Source organism: Hemitrygon akajei, chromosome 23, assembly GCF_048418815.1.
Source record: "Hemitrygon akajei chromosome 23, sHemAka1.3, whole genome shotgun sequence".
NCBI lineage: Eukaryota > Metazoa > Chordata > Chondrichthyes > Myliobatiformes > Dasyatidae > Hemitrygon > Hemitrygon akajei.
This window is the reverse complement of record NC_133146.1, coordinates 8,320,002-8,338,867: the sequence shown is the minus strand read 5'-3', so window position 1 is coordinate 8,338,867 and position 18,866 is coordinate 8,320,002. Positions and strand designations below refer to the sequence as shown.

The window sequence follows — 18,866 nt, the reverse complement described above, 5'->3', positions numbered from 1 at the left end:
GATATTTAAAAGTCTTTTTGCGGTCACTGCAGTTCCACCAGCCGCCGTCGGTTGTGGTGTCGCGTTGGTGCACTTTTGTTAGAAACAGAGAGAGAGAATGAAGCATTTACCCGACAGGTTTTCCAACCTGTAGGAGGTAGTCGGAAGTCTCGTTGGGGAATGGACTCTCCTCTGTGGCTTCCCCTGTAGCTAGGCCGTTCGTCCGTGGTGAGGTCGCCAATCCCAGGCAAGGGAAGGACGCACACGAACCCCACCACCGGCTGTCGCTCTCTAAACGCAGTCGCAGGAATTCTCGCGTATCTTCTGGTGCGTCTGGCCTCAGCAGCCCACCTTTTATCTGGACTGGCAGGGTTGTAGATGTCCATCAGGGTAGGGGGGCGAGGCAATCCTTCCCCTTTCACCCATCTCACATTGCCCTGAGATTTTGCACGTAGGCCAATTCCTTATCCCACAAAGGTGTCTCCCAAGACAATGGCTATGTCCGAGGCTTTTGTCTTGTTGAGCGACCAGCCCACTTTGCCCGAGGGCTTTACACGTGGTTTTCATGAGACAATAGTCAAAGAGTCGCTTTATTCTGCTTCCCTGGGGAACATGGTCTTCAGCACGTCTCCCTCTCTCTCTTGGGTCATTTGACCCCCCCTTGACTAGGGCTCTTGCGAATCTCACAAAGGAGGGGTCTGGGGTCATAACACAAGAAAATTCTATTGAGGACTTACTCGCAGGTCACCCGGCTTCAATTCCTGCTGATGCCTGTAAGGAACTTGTACATTCTGCCCGTGACCGCGTGGGTTTCCTCCCACAGTCCAAAGTGGTACCAGTCTAGATTAACTGGTCATTGGAAACTGCCCCATGATTAGGCTAGGATTAATTGGGGGTTCGCTGGGCAGCACGGCTCCAAGGGTCAGAAGGATGTATTCCACACTGTGTCAATAAATACTTACATAAAATGAATCTCAGGGTGGTATATGGCAAGACATATGTACATACCTTGATCATAAATTTACTTTGAACCTATCCAAGCACTTCAGAAATGCTGCACATGTTCTTACCTTGAACACTTCCTCAGCAGCTCATTCCAGGAATTCACTACCCTGTGTAAAAGTTGCCTCTCATCTCTTAAATCTCTGCCCTCCTCTTATATGTGTACACTCTAGCTTTGGACTCCCCAACCTGGGGAAAGACTGGCTGTTCACCTTATCCATACATCTAATGATTTTATAAACTTCTATGAAGTTACCCCTCATTCTCCTGCACTCCAAAGAATGAAGATCAAAGATGGCCAAACTCTCCCTAGAACACAGACCTTCAAAGTCAACTTATTACCAGAGTAAATATGTGTCACCCAGATTCATACTTAACAAATCAATAGAACTACAACAGAATCAATGAAAGACTGCACAGAGTGCAAAAGGCAACAAACTGTGCAAATGTAAATATAAATAAATAGCAATAAATATTGAGAACATGTGATGAAGCATCCTTGAAAGTGAGTACATTGGTTGTGGGAACACTTCAATGATGGGGCAAATTAAGTTATCCCCTTTTGTTCAAGAGCTCTATGATCCTTCTGGTCCTGATACCTACGTAAAACTTCTTTAAAATCTAATCTCCTATTTTTGCAGGCAAAGTGCACGTTGGGGTATTTTGATCCATAATCATTTCTGACCAAATTCAAAAGGAAACTTAAAGTTGATCAATTAAGACGCAGAAAATAAAACAATTCTTGCTTCAAGAGTTACAAAATAAAAAATTCCTCAGACCAGTTGTGAATAATTTGCTGATTTCAAATTCAGATACAAGGAACCAGTCCTACAGTTAGTCTTGATTAAATCAGTTACTAGAAAAATATTGAATAGGATAAACAGATTGATCAGTTGCAAAAATACAAGTCAAATATTACAATAATGTAGGTAAAGTAAACACATTACAATATATGCTTAAGCTTTACTGCTACAACATTGTCCAATGCAGAATACCAAGGAGGCTGCGCAGAAAAAAAAAGAACATAGTTCTACAAAGACCCTTTCAAGTTCATTAAAGGTCTCTTCACACCAGATTTAAAAAGTGGAACTTTGAAAACATCAAAGCAGGAACTGGAGGAGCGCCTGGAAAAGAGTCACACCAACTTGAAAATGCAGGAACATATGATCATTCCATCCAACATCCCCCCCCCCCCCCTCCACCCAACCTGGATTTTGACCCTCCAAAATGGAGAGAAGTGGGGAAGGCAGTCCGACGGGCAAGAACGTCATCTGCTCCCGGGCCTAATACCATAAGGTTTTAAGAATGCACCGGATGTCTTGTGGTTTCTCTGGAGGCTCATGAGGGTTGTGTGGCAGAGGCAAATAATACCCAAAGCATGGCGGTGTCCTGATTCCAAAAGTAACGGATGCAAAAAAAAACCTCAGTCAGTTTCAACCAATCTGCCTTCTGAATGTCCAGGGGAAAATTTTCTTCACTGTAATAACACAGAGGCTGGCCAGCTACCTGGAGAGAAGTACATTGATACATCTGTACGGAAAGCTGGAATTCCAGAGTTCTCTGGGAGTCTGGAACATACAAACATGAAGTGACACCAGATCCAAGCTGCTAGGAAGGACAAAAGAAATCTCTGTGAGATCTTCCTGGACCTCACCAATTCATTCGGCTCAATTCCCCATGTACCTCTCTGGGAAGCATTTGACTTCTTCCAGATACCAGAGCCGATCACAACACTGGGGAAATTGTACTTTGAAGACCTGCAATTATGCTTCACAATAGCAGATTTTACCAAACCATAGCAGAGACTGGAAGTACATATTAGGGCAGGTTGCACTATATCACCCCTGGCCTTCACAATGGCAATGAGGTCATTATCAGGGCTTCAAGATGGGTGGTAGGCAGTGAAAGAACAAGTGCTGAATTTTGTTTTCCCCCTATTAGGCTGTACGCGGATGATATAACAACCATTACTGCAGCATTCACCAAGCCGCTACTTGGAAAGCTGCAGGAGAACATCAAGTGGGCCAGAATGAAAAATCAAACCCAGCAAGTCACGAAGCATCTCCATAGTTAAGGGAATGCTGAAAGACAAAGTTTTTCCATCGGTGATAATTCAGTTCCAACAGCGTCTGAACATTCTGTCAAAGCATGGGTAGATGGTAGCCTCATGGACAAAGAGCAGGTGCAGCAACTAAAGCAACGTATTGCCAACGGCCTGGATAACATTGACAAGACCATGCTGCCTGGAAAACTGAAGCTCTGGTGCTCACAGTTTGGTCTCCTACCTAGGGCAATGTGGCCACACATTATGAGGTCCTACTAACAACCATGAAGAAGCTCAAGCAAACCATTACATTATTCATAAATAAGAGGCTCAGTGTCCCAAGGTGCATCAGTAACATCAATCTCAATGGTAGAGTCCTTGAACTACCTTTCACTGGCTTTAGAGAAATTCAAGTGTTCTAAGAGGTGTCTACAGATGACATTCAAAGACTCTCGTGACAAGACCATCAGTATCGCTGCATGGACCTTGTCAAATGGGTGGAAATTGACTCCAGCTGATGCAGTGCAACAAGCAATAGCAATGCTTAGGGATAGAGATATTGTGGGGCAAATCCAACAGGACAGGGGTGGCTTTGACCTGCCAGCAAGTGGACCCACCTGGCACAAGGCCACAATGCCAAAGCAAAGGAAGATGGCTGTCGAGGAATTGCAGTGACAAAAAGAGTCAGACAGAAGTGCAAAGGCTGTCTCCCTGGCTAAGTGGGGCAATGGATGCAATGGGAAAGCATCGAGAGGAGGAAATTCAGCTGGAAAGACATATGGGAGATGGAAGCAAACAGACTTCACTTTCTCATCAGAGCTACATATGATGTGCTTCCCTCACAAAAAACCTCCACCAGTGGTTTGTTGTGGGCCCAACTTGTGCCCTGTGCCCCAATTCCAGCAACCCTCAAGCATATCCCGGGAAACTGTAAAACCAGCCCCTCACAGACAGATACACATGGCATCACAACCAGGTCTTGAAGAGTCTGGCAGCGGCTATTGAGACCAAGAGGACAGCAACCAACTCCTTGCCCTCTAGAATGACAACCACTCTGACACGAGCATCATTCCTCCAGGAGGAGGAGAAAATACCAACTAATCTGCCTCCCTAGCCAGAAACAGGTCAGATGAACATGGCCCGTGACTGGAAGATGCTGGTGGATGTCAATAAACAACTCATCTTTCCACCGGAAATTGCTACCACCAACCTTAGGCCAGACTTGGTTCCATGACCCAATTCACTGCAGATCGTCTACATTGAGGAACTCAAGAATCCCAAGGGAGGATTCAGTGGCTGAACCATATGAATGCAAGAGACTACACTATGCAGATCGAGCAGCTGAAGCTCAGTGAAAGGGTTGGAAAACCAAAGTTCGTCCTTTGGAAGTGTGTTGTAGGGGATTTATAGCCACATCCACCATCAAATTGTTGAAGGAGCTAGGGATCTATGGTCAGATTCTACGGCAAACCTTCAGAGCCACAGAGGCGGCAGAAAGAAGCAGTCTCTGGCTTTGGATCAGGCAAAAAGACCTCTTCTGGGCTCCCAGATAGCATCAAGAGAATGGGAAGACAGAATGGGGAGCAACTCTGGGATACCAGAAGTCATTATTGAGCCCTCTGGAGATGTAGTGGGGCTAATCCAGGGGTGGGCAAACTTTTTGACTTGTGGGCCACAAAGGGTTCTAAAATTTGACAGGGAGGCCGGACCAGGAGCAGATGGACGGAGTGTTTTGGTAATACACCTCATAAGAGAAAATAAAATATCATGGGATATGTAGAAAACATGTGCTTTAATTTCAATTGAAAATGAACAAATGCATTACAACAAAATATCTGTCTTTGAAGTCCCATGGTATTTAGCTATTTATTGAAATGACTTTTAAAACACTGAAAATTAAATGAATAAAATACAGCTTTTTTTTTTAATAGTAACAGTTATTATTTTAAAGCACTGAAAATTCTGTTATCCTTCAAGATATTATCATCATCAGTCTCCTCCTGACTGTCTTTATTTCAAAAACGGTAGGAGATGCAGGTCTACTTGTCCTGCTCCTTCTTATTCAATTGTCCCCTGTGCCAAAACTCAACAACGACCAGTGTCACTGACAGAACAGTGACAGCGCGCCAGTATGCGGAGCGCGTTATTTGATCTGGAGCGCATTTTTTATTTTGAGAACGTACGTGCACCTGCGCACTACTCATGTCCATCACTTAACAGAAATGACATGTAACATGCAAGGCTTATTGAAAAAAATATTTTCAAATGCATTTTTTACATAACACAACGAAGAAACTTATTTTTAATTTCAGTGGGAACAGTGTTGTTGGTCTCCCTTTTTAGCCAGCGCATCAAAGTCTGGATTTAGTTTTGTTGTGGCGATTCTCAGGATGGATCTGAGGTGTTAACAAGGTTTATTAATATAATTTCATCAAGTTCTGCGGGCCGGATTAAAAAGCTTAACGGGCCGCATATGGCCCGCGGGCCATAGCTTGCCCATGCCTGAGCTAATCGATGAAACCAAGGATGGAAGGTGCTCACTTGAAAACATCTGCGCGTCAGCCCTGTGACAATCCCAACATCAAGGCAGTCAACAGCAAGTGATCACGACCCATTGGCACTAGGGATATTAACAACTTATCCTGTATTTTTCTATTTTTAGGAAATAAATTGTCATCTGTACATCACAATACACCATTAACTGGTTAATCAAACCACTCTATGAAAATGTATCTTTAAACATATATTGCATATCAAACCAAACAGCAAAAACGGAATGTAGGTTGATCATCTTTTTCATCAGTTCTTCTGACCAGAAAGGATAACTTTTCCTCTTACCCTGATCTCAATCTGTACATCAAGGCCAAAAAACAGGTCATTTGCTTTCGAGAACCTCTAGAATTTCATTTCCTCATGCTCGATGGTGACTACTCCATCAGTCAAACAAACCAACCTTCATGTTATATTAAATTCATCTTTATAATCAGCAACATACAATTACATTTAAAATCTTTCTACTTTAGTAATCATGCAAACAATCATTATTGGCATATTTCATAATTACATATGCAGCACCAGCATCAAATTGGTTTGAGTCAGAAACACATTTTACTAGCAAAAGATGTGTTTCTTTTTAAAATACTAATAACATTGGCTTTCAAAATAATTTACCCAGAATGCCATGTTTCCATAGCAAAACTCCACAAAGACAAGAGTTTGAACATATCCACAATGAGCAAATTTTTGGTCATTAACTTGAATTTTCCTCAATTCTGTTTTGTGTGGTACTTACTCATGTACTCTATTGTCTCCATACAAGTCACTCAAACCAAAGCTGACATAATGCCAATGCTCGGGAACATCCTGTATTGGGCAGCCTGGATTTCTGTACATGCTGATGTAGTCAAGCGGGTCTGGTCCTCCCAACCTTCAGAAAAGGGAAGGAAAGAGACATTTTTCTATGAAAAACTGGTAGAACTTCAAATTTTCTAGTTTAAATGACGAATTGATAATTTGCTTGAAAGACATCTGGGGTAAGCAAGGAAATTGTTTATGGTGAAATTAGGTCTATTCAGGAAAAATAATGAAAAAGGAATTTCTCTGCCAATAAAAGAAATCGTTAATGCAAATCATTCCACAATGGATTAGTTACTGAAGATTTGGAAACAATGCTCTGAAATCATAAGTAATGGCAAAGGAAAAGAAAATCAACTCAAAAATACTTTTAGAACAGCTCACCTCAAATTCTTTCACCATCTAAAAGAAAGCCATCACAACACCAGAAACTAAATAAGAAATTTTCCATCTATATGAGAGCACCCTTCTTTTTGAGCCACTCCTGCTCCAAAAACAAGGGTTTACGTACATATAAAACTAACCACTTCTGTACTTTTGGACCCACTTTTGTACTTTTAACAAGATCCTGCTCAGATTTAAAATATACTTCAAAATGGCAACTACCTAAACAGAAGCCCGGACAAGAATTTAAGGGATGACAGACATTAGTTTAGGAATATTCGATTAAATGTTTTTAAATCCCCTAGCAAAATGAGAACTTGAAGATGCAAATGGTAAACTTACAGATGCTGAAGCTGCCTTATATACAGGTTTCTAGGTTTAAGAGGTGGAAGAGTGGTGCAGCAGTTAAACAAGCTGGATTATACATATCCTCCACGCCACCACAAAGAAGAGGGTGCTCTCCACAACTGACCTATAGAACATCTTCAGCATCTCACTACAGACATTGAATGACGCCAACCTTCTAAGGAAGTACAGTCGACTCTGTGCCTTCCTGCACAAGGCATCTGTGTTGGCAGTCCAGTCTAGCTTCTCGTCTAACTGTACTCCCAGATACTTGTAGGTCTTAACCTGCTCCACACATTCTCCATTAATGATCACTGGCTCCATATGAGGCCTAGATCTCCTAAAGTCCACCACCATCTCCTTGGTCTTGGTGATATTGAGACGCAGGTAGTTTGAGTTGCACCATATCACAAAGTCCTGTATCAGTTTCCTATACTCCTCCTCCTGTCCATTCCTGACACACCCCACTATGGCCGTGTCATCAGCGAACTTCTGCACATGGCAGGACTCCGAGTTATATTGGAAGTCTGATGTGTACAGGGTGAACAGGACCGGAGAGAGTACGGTTCCCTGCGGCGCTCCTGCGCTGCTGACCACCGTGTCAGACCTACAGTCTCCCAACCGCACATACTGAGGTCTATCTGTCAAGTAGTCCACTATCCAATCCACCATGTGAGAGTCTACTCCCATTTCCGTTAGTTTGTGCCTTAAGATCTTGGGCTGGATGGTGTTAAAGGCACTAGAGAAGTCAAGGAATGTAAACCTCACAGCACAACTGACCCCATCTAGGTGAGAGAGTGATTTGTGCAGCAAATACGTGATAGCATCCTCCACTCCCACCTTCTCCTTATACGCAAACTGAAGAGGATCCCGGGCGTGCCTGGTTTGTGGCCTCAGATTCTGTATTATCAGCCGCTCCATGGTCTTCATCACGTGCGACGTCAAGGCAACAGGTCTGAAGTCATTCAACTCCTTTGGTTGTGGTTTCTTCGGTACCGGGACAATACAGGATGTTTTCCACTGTCTGGGTACTCTTCTCTGCTCCAGGCTCATGTTGAAGATGCGCTGTAGTGGTTCTCCCAGCTCAGTCGCACAGGATATGATTTAGATGCATATCATATTTTTTACTGAGTTAAGTATTGTATGTAATTAGTTTTGCTACAACAAGTCTATGGGACATTGGAAAAAAAGTTGAATTTCCCCATGGGGATGAATAAAGTATCTATCTATCTATCTAAATGATCTAGTTTACTCCCACTTCCCAAAGTCACGCTGATTAATTTGTTAACTGACTACAATGAGTGACAGGAGAATCAAAAATGGAGTAGATGGGCACAGGAGAGAAAATAGTTAGAGATCCAATGAGGGAAAGAGACCGATAGGATTATGCATAGACAAGATCAGATAAATAAAGGTATTTAAAATTTAAGAAATGGGAAAGAGGCAATGAAAAAATAAAACCTGCAGATGCTGGAAATCTGAAGCAAAACAGAAAATACTGTAAAAACTGAGTAGGTCAGAATCTTTGGAAAGAAAACAGTTAACATTTCAGCTCTGAGAGCTCTATCGAAACTGACAAGAGTAAGCCGTGTTGAATCTAGTGCAAAATACCAAATAGGTCACATATGGAATACCATGTTCAATTTGGTCATGCAATATTTTAGAAAGGATGTAAAAGTCCCAGAGAAAATGCAGAAAAGATGCACTACAATAAGTCTAGGAAAAAGAATTTCAACTGAGAACAGGGAAGCTCTGAGAATACCATGACTAGTTGCAGCAAATACGAGGAAGCAACCACCATTATTAGTAAATACATAAATGGCAAGGCACAGTATGTAAAATTTTGATCAAAGGGAGTCTTGAACTTTAAAAAAATCAGTAACTGATCTATCATTCACTACTAGTAGAATTTGTGGAAGCAGAATAACACAAATGCCATTAATAAAATTATTGGATAAGCATTTAATAGAGAAACACTGTCAGGTGTTGGGGAAATGGGCAACTTTCCTCAGTTTAGAGCTGAGTGGCATCATTTCCGAGATTCCATGAGAGTACATACCAAACAGTAATACGTTTGCTCAGAACTCTGATATCCAATCTTCATATAACAGCATAATACTCAAATGCAGACAGCGTCTCATTGGTCACATTTACCTGATTTGGACATTTCAATAGCCTGCCACAGAGTAGCCTGCAGATCTTTTAACAGGAACTGCTCCTCCTCCTCTAAAATAACTTGTGCACATTAGGGGCAAATGCTGGTGATATACAGGCACACTTAAATTCTTCCGAGCCTTGTTTTCACTTTCTTTTTAATGTAAGACTCACAAAAAGCTCCACACCCGAGGCCACGCAGCTCCCCCACCGTCAGTATCACCACTGAACGAGTGAATTGGACTCACATTCTACATTACCAATGTCTAACAGGGTCACGCAATCACAATAAAAATATCCAAGCCAATCATTTCCACCATTGGTTGCACTGCACACTGCCTCCTGACATCTTCACCTTCATCCCTGGCTGACTCAGCGGGCTGCAAAACAGTGCACAACCGGTCCAGCTCCACTGCTACCAAGTAACTCACTAGTGGGATACTCCTGCAGTACTTGATAATCAGCAGGGCTTTGCGATCGTAAAACGAAGGAACAACCACATCTTTCTTTGACCCAGAGACACTGCTATATCCAAGCACACCCCCCCATCTTAACTGAAATAACTTAAACCATGTCCTGAAAAGAACATGTAAACCAACTTGTTCGTGAAAAAAAATTAAGAACCTCTGAAGTTATCCCTATTTTCATGTTTTGCCATTACATTGATCACAATGACTACGAATGCTAGAGCACAGGGAGAGTAACAGAACAAAGGGAACCTTGGCATACAGGTGTATGGTTGTTGAAAGAGGTGTCAAGGTGGTGAAAGGAATTTACCTTGCTGGCCTTCACTTGGGGCAGAGAATAGTTGGGACATTATGGTGCAGTTGTACAAATCATTGTAAGTCACAATTGGAGCACAGTGTACAGTGTTCGTCACTGGAAAGAGTGCAGAAAAGATTTACAAGGATGATGCCAGGACTGGAAGGCCTAATTTATATGAAGAGGTTAGCCCAGCTAGGGTTTTATTCGTTGGTCCACAGGAGAACGAGGGGTGATCTTTCAAAGGTTTATAAAATTATGAGAATAGAAAAGGTAGATGGTAGCAGTCTTTTCATCAGGGTAAGCTATATATACTTGTGATGAGAAGGAAATATTTTAAAGGAAATCGAGGAGCAACCTTTCACATGGAAGATAGTGAGTATATGGAACAAGCTGCCCAAAGTAAGGCGGGTACAATAGTATCCATTAAAAATCACTTAGGTAAGTACATGTAGGGTCAGGGCTTGGAGGGATATGGGCTGAATGAAGGAAATTGGGACTAAACAGATAGGCACCATGGTTGGCGTGGACCAGTTGGGCTGAAAGACCTGTTTCCATGCTGTCTTGCTCTGTGACTTCACATAGCAACCTCACTAAGCACTATCTCTTCCACACCAAAACGCAGAAAATTTAAATATCTTGAATTCTGCTTGAGTACTCTAGAATACAAATACTGTAATCCACTAGTGAGTTCTCAATTTAATTCTGGGGTAGGCACAAAAGTCAGCCACATTTCACCCAAATAGTTGTGGGAGACTGCCAGCCCTATCGCAAACTCATTGGACATATTTGTTTTAGGGGACTGCAGATGCTGAACATTAAGAGGAAAGCTTGAACTTTGAAACTGAATCTTTCTTCAGTCTAATGGTTTGCACAGCTTTAGTCACATCAGCTAATGAACAGAATGCAAAATGCAAATACTGTCCGTGTACCACATGCTTGGCACTGAATCAAGAGTCACCTAGTGGATTTAACCACATGAGAAAAATAAATCATTCCTTTCCATCACTGTGTAATGAAAATCAGATACTTAAAAAAGTTATCAATTAAGTCCACGTATATTATATTTTGATATTGAATTCCAAATAGACAACTCAAAAATAATCCCATATATCATTGCTTCGCAATGAGGCTAAGGTGACAGATCCCAAAGAATTAGTATTTTGAATCAATCTATTGATGGACACGGTGAAATAATGACTGCTCTGTACTTAAAACTAATAAATGTTTCAATTTAAATATGACTTTAATTGGCTTTCAATAGTCTTAGAACATTTTTGGGTATTAAGGGATATGGATTTAGGACAGAAAAGTGAATGACGAACTGGTGAAAGTCTGAGGCGCTTAGTCCTGGTTCTCATTGATTTCTTTCTACAAAAGACAAACAGATACAAATTATTTTTTATAAATCACAAAAAAATATTGAAAATATAATTTGGAAGCACAGATACATTTGTCAATATTCCAAAATCTGCACAAGTACCTTTGGCACAGCAGCAAACTGGTTTCTCAATTTTCCCCAAGTTATAATAAGACCGCAAGAAAAAGCAGCAAGATTAGGCTATTTGGCCAGTGTAGTCTGCCTCCACACCCATCTGTGGCAATGAATTCCACAGATTCATCACCCTCTGGCTAAAGAAATTCCTCATCTGTTCTAAAAGAATGTCCTATTCTGTGACTGTGTCCTCTGGTCCTAGACACCCGTACTATAGGTAACATCCTCTCAAGATCTATTCAATCTAGCCTTTCAATATTTTTACAGGTTTCAATGAGATTTCTTCCCCCCCAAGCCCCCATGTTTCTAATCTCCCAGAGTCCAGAATAATGAACTCAGGCCCAGAGTTTTCCCAATGCTTGTCATATGTTAACCCTTTCATTCCCAGGATCATTCTTGTGAACCTTGTCTAGACCCTTTCCAGAGGATAACAGACCAGTAGGGCAATTTAAAAAAGTCTGGTGTTAAAATGCAGTCTTAACTGATGACCTTAAAGATTCAAAGAACATTATCCATTATAAATTATACAACCTTGAAATTTGCTTGCTCACAGGTAACCACAAAGCAAAAAAACTGAAAGAACACAATTAAAGAAAAAAGTAAAAAAGACCAACACTCGATGCACAAGAGAGAGGGGAAAATAAAAGCACAACTCAGAGCTTAGACCACACTGCCTATGACTCGCTCCGGGCCTAGATTTTGCCACCCAGCACAAGCTCTTCAAATCAACTCTGTGCCCAGAGTGAGCCAACCTCACACCCGGGCCAGTTGTACAATCATCAGAACTCCATCTACAACAATTCTGTAACACAGCATCTCGGTTCACCTCTTCACTGTTTGCGGCGATAATTTAAACACAATTTACCTCAAAAAGGGTATTTTTAGTGATGTGTTTAGTTGGATCTAACTTTTTAAACCACCAGTGCGATGTGGTATGCATTCAGTAGTGCCTTCTTAATCAGAAAAAAAAATCTGTTCTTCAAAAAAAAAATTCAAACAGCCTGAAGCTATGAAGCAAACATAACCTTGTGCTTTGATCCACTGATGTAAATCAGAATTAGATTTAATATTGCCATGTCATGAAATTTATTGTTTTGTGACAGCAGCAATGGATAATAAAACTACAGATTTCAATAAGTATACAAGAATTAAATTAGTGCAACAAATGGTGTAAAAAATACTGAGCGGGTTCATTGTCTATTCAGAAATCTGATGGCAGAGGAGATGCTCTTCCTGAAACATTGTGTGTGAGCCTTCAGGCTCCTGTACGTCCTCCATTTGCTTCACCTTTAAGTTAAAAGGGGCTCATGTACAGAATTTACAAAACAAAACAGCAAATACAGCACAAGTTATGACCAAGCAATGAAATTCAATAGTTCCACCTTTGCTTCAGAAGATGAGACCAAGCTAAAAGCTATATTCCTTATTAATTTTAGAACTGTATACTAGTCAGTCATCAAGGGAGATCAAATTAGATATAGAAACCATCTTTAAACATAAAGTGCTCAATTTTAATTAGCTGTTATTTTTCCTTTTGTCTCACTTGAAATTCTCCTTTACCTTTATGGAAACATCTGAAAGAGAACACTGACCAGTAGGCTAACTGGCTATTCAACCCAAATAATGCATACAGGTACTTGTTTTACATGAGCTTGCTTCTAACCAACCCCAGTCACTTCTCCCCAGTCTATCTGCTTTTCTTCAAATGCCTCACCCATCAGATTTCTGAATACACAATAAATACTACTTCAATATTTTTTGCTTCCTTTTTGCACAACTCTATTTATATACTATAATTTACAGCTTTTATTATTAGGTATTGCTGCTGCAAAGTGACAACTTTCATGACAGATGCCAGTGATATTAATTCTGATTCTGCTTGTCTGCCACTTCTGCAAACACGTTCCATTGTCAGCTAACGTCTGGGTAAAGGAAGTTTCTCGTGAGCTCCCAAGAGCTTTACTGAAGCAGCCTTGTATTCATAGCGCCCAGCTTCCATCAAACCTACAAACAGAAATAGCTCCACATCTGTTCCGTCAAAGCACTTTGTTAACTCAGATCACAGCATGGCTTTTTCCGGGATGGAAAAAAAATGCCCAAACTATTCAATTCTATTCTGACAAATATTACCACTCAGATCTGGCTTCACTTTTAATTTTAAATATGGAACAACAGTTCAATAGTTCCATTTAATATCAAAGAATGTATACAATATACATTCTGAAATTCTTACTCTCCACGACATCCTCGAAACATAAAAACCCCAGAATGACGGAAAAACTTAAGCCTCCTCCCCCAAGCAGCATCAACCTCCCTCTCCCCCCATTCCAGCAGAAAGCATCAACATTCCCATCACCCACCATGCCAACAACACAAAGCCCTCAAAGAGGCCATGATCTATAGTACATAAAAACTAACTGTACATTCCAACAGTTCAAGATCCCTCATGTTCTCTCACTAACAAAGGAGAGACAGATATCACTCCTTCCACAGCAAGAGGGGAGACAAACACTCACTGTTTCTATGTCACAGTCAGCCCGCAGCGTTGCTTTTAATTTTGAGTTCCCCGACTCGAGAATCATCTGCAAGCTCTCCCTCACCATCAAGGGAGGGAGTGATCCCCGAGGGCACAGGCCTCTGACAGTCACTTTCCCTATCCCCGTGACTAAACAACGCTGAATAAACAGAGTAACACACAAAAAAAAATGCCCAAGAACTCAACAGATCAGGCAGCATCAATGGAAATGAATGAACAGTTGACATTTTGGGCCAAAACCCTTCTTTAGGACTGGAAAGAAAGGGAAAGACACCAGAGTAAAAAGGTGAGAGCAAAGGTGAAGGAGGCCAGCTGAACTGTGATAGGTGAAGCAAGGTGGGTGGGAAAGATAAAAGGCTGGAGAAGACAGAATCCATAGGAGAGAAGAGTCGACCATGGGAGAAAGGGAAGTGGGGGGGGGGGGGGGGAGAACACCAGGTGACAGGCAGGTGAGAAGAGGTAAAAGGGAGAGTGAGGGGGGGGTGATTTTTTTTTAAAACCAGGAGAAATCAATATTCATGCAATCAGGTTGGAGGCTACCCAGATGGAATGAAGCGTTGTAATTCCACCTTGAGAACGGCATCATCATTGCAAAAAAAGGCAGCCACGGTCCGACATGTCAGAACGGGAATTAAAATGGTTGGCCATCAGGAAATTATGCTTTTCACAGACAAGGCTGAGGTGCTCGACAATGCAGTATCCCAACTGTGTTTACATTATGTTTATAATAATACTTCATTGCTCTTGATAACAAATTCTCAGAAATAAAACCCGCTGCCTTGAGCGTATTTTTTTTTAATGACCCACTTAAATTGCTTGGCTTCATTCAGACATTTGTGTGTTTGTACTCTCAGATTTCTTGGCTTTTTATTGCATTGATAGCATATTTAATGCTTACATGAACTCCCTATTCCAGCTACTCATCAGTACTCTTCAATTACTCAACTAAGACGAAATGGTACTTTAGCAGTCAGCACCAGATCGTCACTGTATTTACTTGTGTAAACTTGCGTTGCAGTTAGTCATCCTCAGAGCAAGTGAGGTTGTTGCCAGCTTCACTTGCAACGTTCAAGTATCTTTCACTGTCCCCTACAATGCTGACACAGCAAAGGCGGCAAAGAAAACAATCAGTATGCATCAACGCTTCACATCCCGATTTCAGTAGGCAATGCTCTTAAACTACAACAGATCATTCCGCAGCTCATTCCTCATGCTCTCCTGCATTTTAGAACTGACCGACTAAGGTTCTGCATATTGTATATGGCAACATATTTCACATTCCCTTTGGCTAAAATACTGTATATTATTTTACTCATGGCAGAAACCAGCAGCTGGAACCATCATTGACAATGTAGCCTAATGCAGGAAGAGTACACACACTCACTCGATCAACCTTAACACACCCAACAAAAAGAGAAAACTCCCTTTAAATTTATCCAACTGTCTTCTCAAATGAGGCAAATGGTTTCATCCATACTACCCTACCTGCAAGGTTGAAGTCTGGCACCTAGGTGCTCATTCTAGGCGTTGAGAAAAGGGAAAAAGAAACAGAGCATTAAGATAAAGACAAAGCAGACACTAGCAGCAAGAGGAAAATCTGACTGAACGAGAAGCAAAACTGTTACTAGGTTACAGTCTCCTCACTATTTTTACTGCTACATATTATAAAATTTCACAAACTTTTGTTAAAATGCTAAACTAGATAAAACAATAAGTTATAGACTAATTATAAGGAATTGAATTTTGATTGTCTCAGGTGATCAGATTTGTCAGAATGAGGTGGCTTTACAGATCTGTACAGTGATATGCCCCAGCCCTTCAGCCAGGGTTCCAGTTTAAACAAAACACAAAATAAGAACCTTTCATCAACTTAAGCAAATTTTGTTTCCTGTAACATAAACCACAAAATAACTTTGGCACAGTTGCAATATTAGCGTAAAGACAAACTTTCTAATTTAACTAATGAATTGATTGAAGAATGCATCCTAATCCACAATTTAAAAATGCAGAGTGTCTGCCACACCTTGTGGAAACACAAATTCAGTATCTGTGAAACAAATCCACACATACAATTACATAAAAATCCATAATTTTAATCAAAATTGCTTAACATTAATACACCACATATTTCACACGAAATTCTATATACCAATAACACACAGAAATATTGGAAATCAATTTTATTTGAGCTATTTTAACCAGCAATATAATTCTAAGACAAATAATGGGGGGTGGAAATTACTATCCATTCATCAGCAACACCGTTTTGTTTCTTTTAAAATCGCTAGAAAAGCAGAGAAGTTTTGTTGAGGCAGTGAGTTTAAGGATTCACGATGTAATAAATGAAAGACCATGAAGAGTTCTGAGCAAAATGCACGTCAGTTCTCGTATTGTACACAGAAATTTGAACATGTTCATCAGTTACTTTAAAACACCATAATGAAGCTCCCCCCCCAAGACTTTAAACCGTACAGTAACTTTCATTTATTTTTATACTTAAGCAAAAATTTGAGAACCAGACACTAAAGGTTGTAATAACTTCTATAAAGAGCAGGGCTAAACTTGGCAAATAATTTAGTGTAATAAAATGAATCGAGGAAATTAATTTTTTTTATAGTTAGGTTTAATATTTTAAAAGTCTATTTAAATCAAGCCTGCTACTTGGTAACATTCTTTTCGGATGTGGGGCCTCGGGAAAAGGGCTCAAGCCGACAATGTTGATATCAAGGCGACCTACCAATACTTGACGATTGCGGTAACTTGCAGTGGATTCGGCTGATCCGAGTACAAGCGCCTACATTCTTGGTAGATAGCGTGCAATCCAGGGGGCAGCAGGGCAGCAATGCCCGGGGCGCTAGGCCTCAGTTCCTCCATCGGATCGGCTGGGCTGCGAACTTCCACCAAGTGGCCGAGTCGGTCTGGGCGGCTGTCTAACCCGCAGGCCTGCAGCAAGGGGCCTTCCTTTCCGTCCGGCTCGGCTCTGGATTATATACGATCGAAAGAGGCGTCCAGACCTCCGCCTCCTGCCCGTGAGCCCTCCCCCAGCCCGCGGAGCCCGGCCACAAGCGCGCTGCCGCCCGAGCTCGTGCCCGCGCGAACCGCGTTCACAGGCCGTAGCGTTAGCCCCGCCCCCACTCACTGACCCCGGCCCATACACTGCCCCTTGCCCTCAGCCCACCCCACCCCATTACATTGCCCCTTGCCCTCAGCCGGCCCCACCCTATTACACTGCCTCTTGCCCCAGCCCAGCCCCCTCTCACTGACCCCGGCCCATACACTGCCTCTTGCCCTCAGCCCACCCCACCCCATTACATTGCCCCTTGCCCTCAGCCGGCCCCACTCACTGACCCCACCCTATTACACTGCCTCTTGCCCCAGCCCAGCCCCCTCTCACTGACCCCACTCCATTATGCTGCCCCTTGCTCTCAGCTGGCCCCTCTTATTGACCCCGCCCCATTACACTGCCCCTTGCCCTCAGCCTACCTTACCCTCTCATGCTGCCCTCCAACAATCCTGCCATCTCCCTCAGCCCCACCTCCTTGAACTCAGATCCACCCCCTCACTCTCAATCCCTCCAACCCATGCTGCCCTCGCCCTGACCCTTCATGCTTTGTACCTAACCCTTGCACTGAGCACCTCCCCCTCACATTGCCGCTCCCCCTCACACTAAGCCCCTCTCCCTTGCACTGCCCCTCACAATGCCCATCTGGCCCCTTTGCCCCTCCCCTCATACTGTCCATTTAGCCTTCTCTGCCCTCCTGCCAACCATGTTGGTCCTCTGTCCTTTTCTCTTGCACCACCCTGATGCTCTCCACTGGGCTATCCTAATACACTCGGTTCCTTCCCCTCAATCTGTGACCGACACACTCCTTTCCTCACCTCCCTTATACTGGCCTTGATGCCTTCTTTGCTGCCTCAAATTTCCCCGGCGCACTAGTTCATAAGACCATAATTTGGCCCATCAAGTCTGCTCCGCTGTTCAATCATGGCAATTCCTTCATTTCTCCTCTTCAACCCCATTTTCCGGCCTTCTCCCTGTAACTTTTGATGCCATGTCCAATCAAGAACCTGTCAATCTCTGCCTTAAATACACCCAACAACCTGACCTCCACAGCTTCATGTGGCAACAAATTCCACAAATTCACCATCCTCTGGCTGAAGAAATTTCTCTGCATCTGTTTTAAAAGAGCACCCTTCTATCCTGAGGCTGTGCCCTCTTGTCCAAGACTCTCCGACCATGGGAAATATCCTTTTCACATATACTCTGTCTAGTCCTTTCAACATTCAACAGGTTTCAATGAGATCCCCCGTCATCTTTCTAAAATCCAGTGAATACAGACCCAGAGCCATCAAACATTCCTCGTATGATAACCTTTTCATTCCTGGAATCATCCTTGTGAACCTCCTCTAGACCCTCTCCAATGCCAGCACATCTCTTCTAAAATGAGGAGCCCAAAACTGTTCACAATAGTCAAGATGAGGCCTCACCAGTGCCTTATAAAGCCTCAGCATCACATCCCTGCTCTTGTATTCTGGACCTCTCAAAATCAACCCTAACATTGCATTTGTCTTCCTCACTACCGACTCAACCTGTTAGTCAATATTTAGGGTGTTCTACACAAGGACTCTTAAGTCCCTTTGCTTCTCATATTTTTTAGATTTTCTCCCCGTTTAGAAAATAGTCCGCACATTTATTTCTACTACCAAAGTGCATGACCATGCACTTTCCAACATTATATTTCATTTGCCACTTTCTTGCCCATTCTCCTAATCTAAGTCCTTCTGCATCCTGTTTCCTCAACACTACCTGC

At 42.3% G+C, this 18,866-nt stretch overlaps 1 protein-coding gene across 2 annotated transcripts in view; it reads right to left on the bottom strand.

Annotated features, from left to right (window-relative positions):
* Positions 1 to 17,135, bottom strand: part of sufu (suppressor of fused homolog (Drosophila)) — a 101,899-nt gene extending 84,764 nt beyond the window's left edge. Inside the window, exons 1-3 of one of the 2 annotated variants that reach the window (XM_073026909.1) lie at positions 16,793 to 16,916; positions 15,541 to 15,575; positions 6,318 to 6,452 (exon numbers count right to left, since the gene is read on the bottom strand). In XM_073026909.1, coding sequence (XP_072883010.1) covers positions 6,318 to 6,418 — 101 coding nt within the window. In that variant the 5' untranslated portion in view covers positions 6,419 to 6,452; positions 15,541 to 15,575; positions 16,793 to 16,916. Of the gene's footprint in view, positions 1 to 6,317; positions 6,453 to 15,540; positions 15,576 to 16,792 lie in introns of both variants that reach the window. The other variant, XM_073026908.1, reaches the window with a different exon arrangement.
* Between the last annotated feature and the right edge of the window lie 1,731 nt (positions 17,136 to 18,866).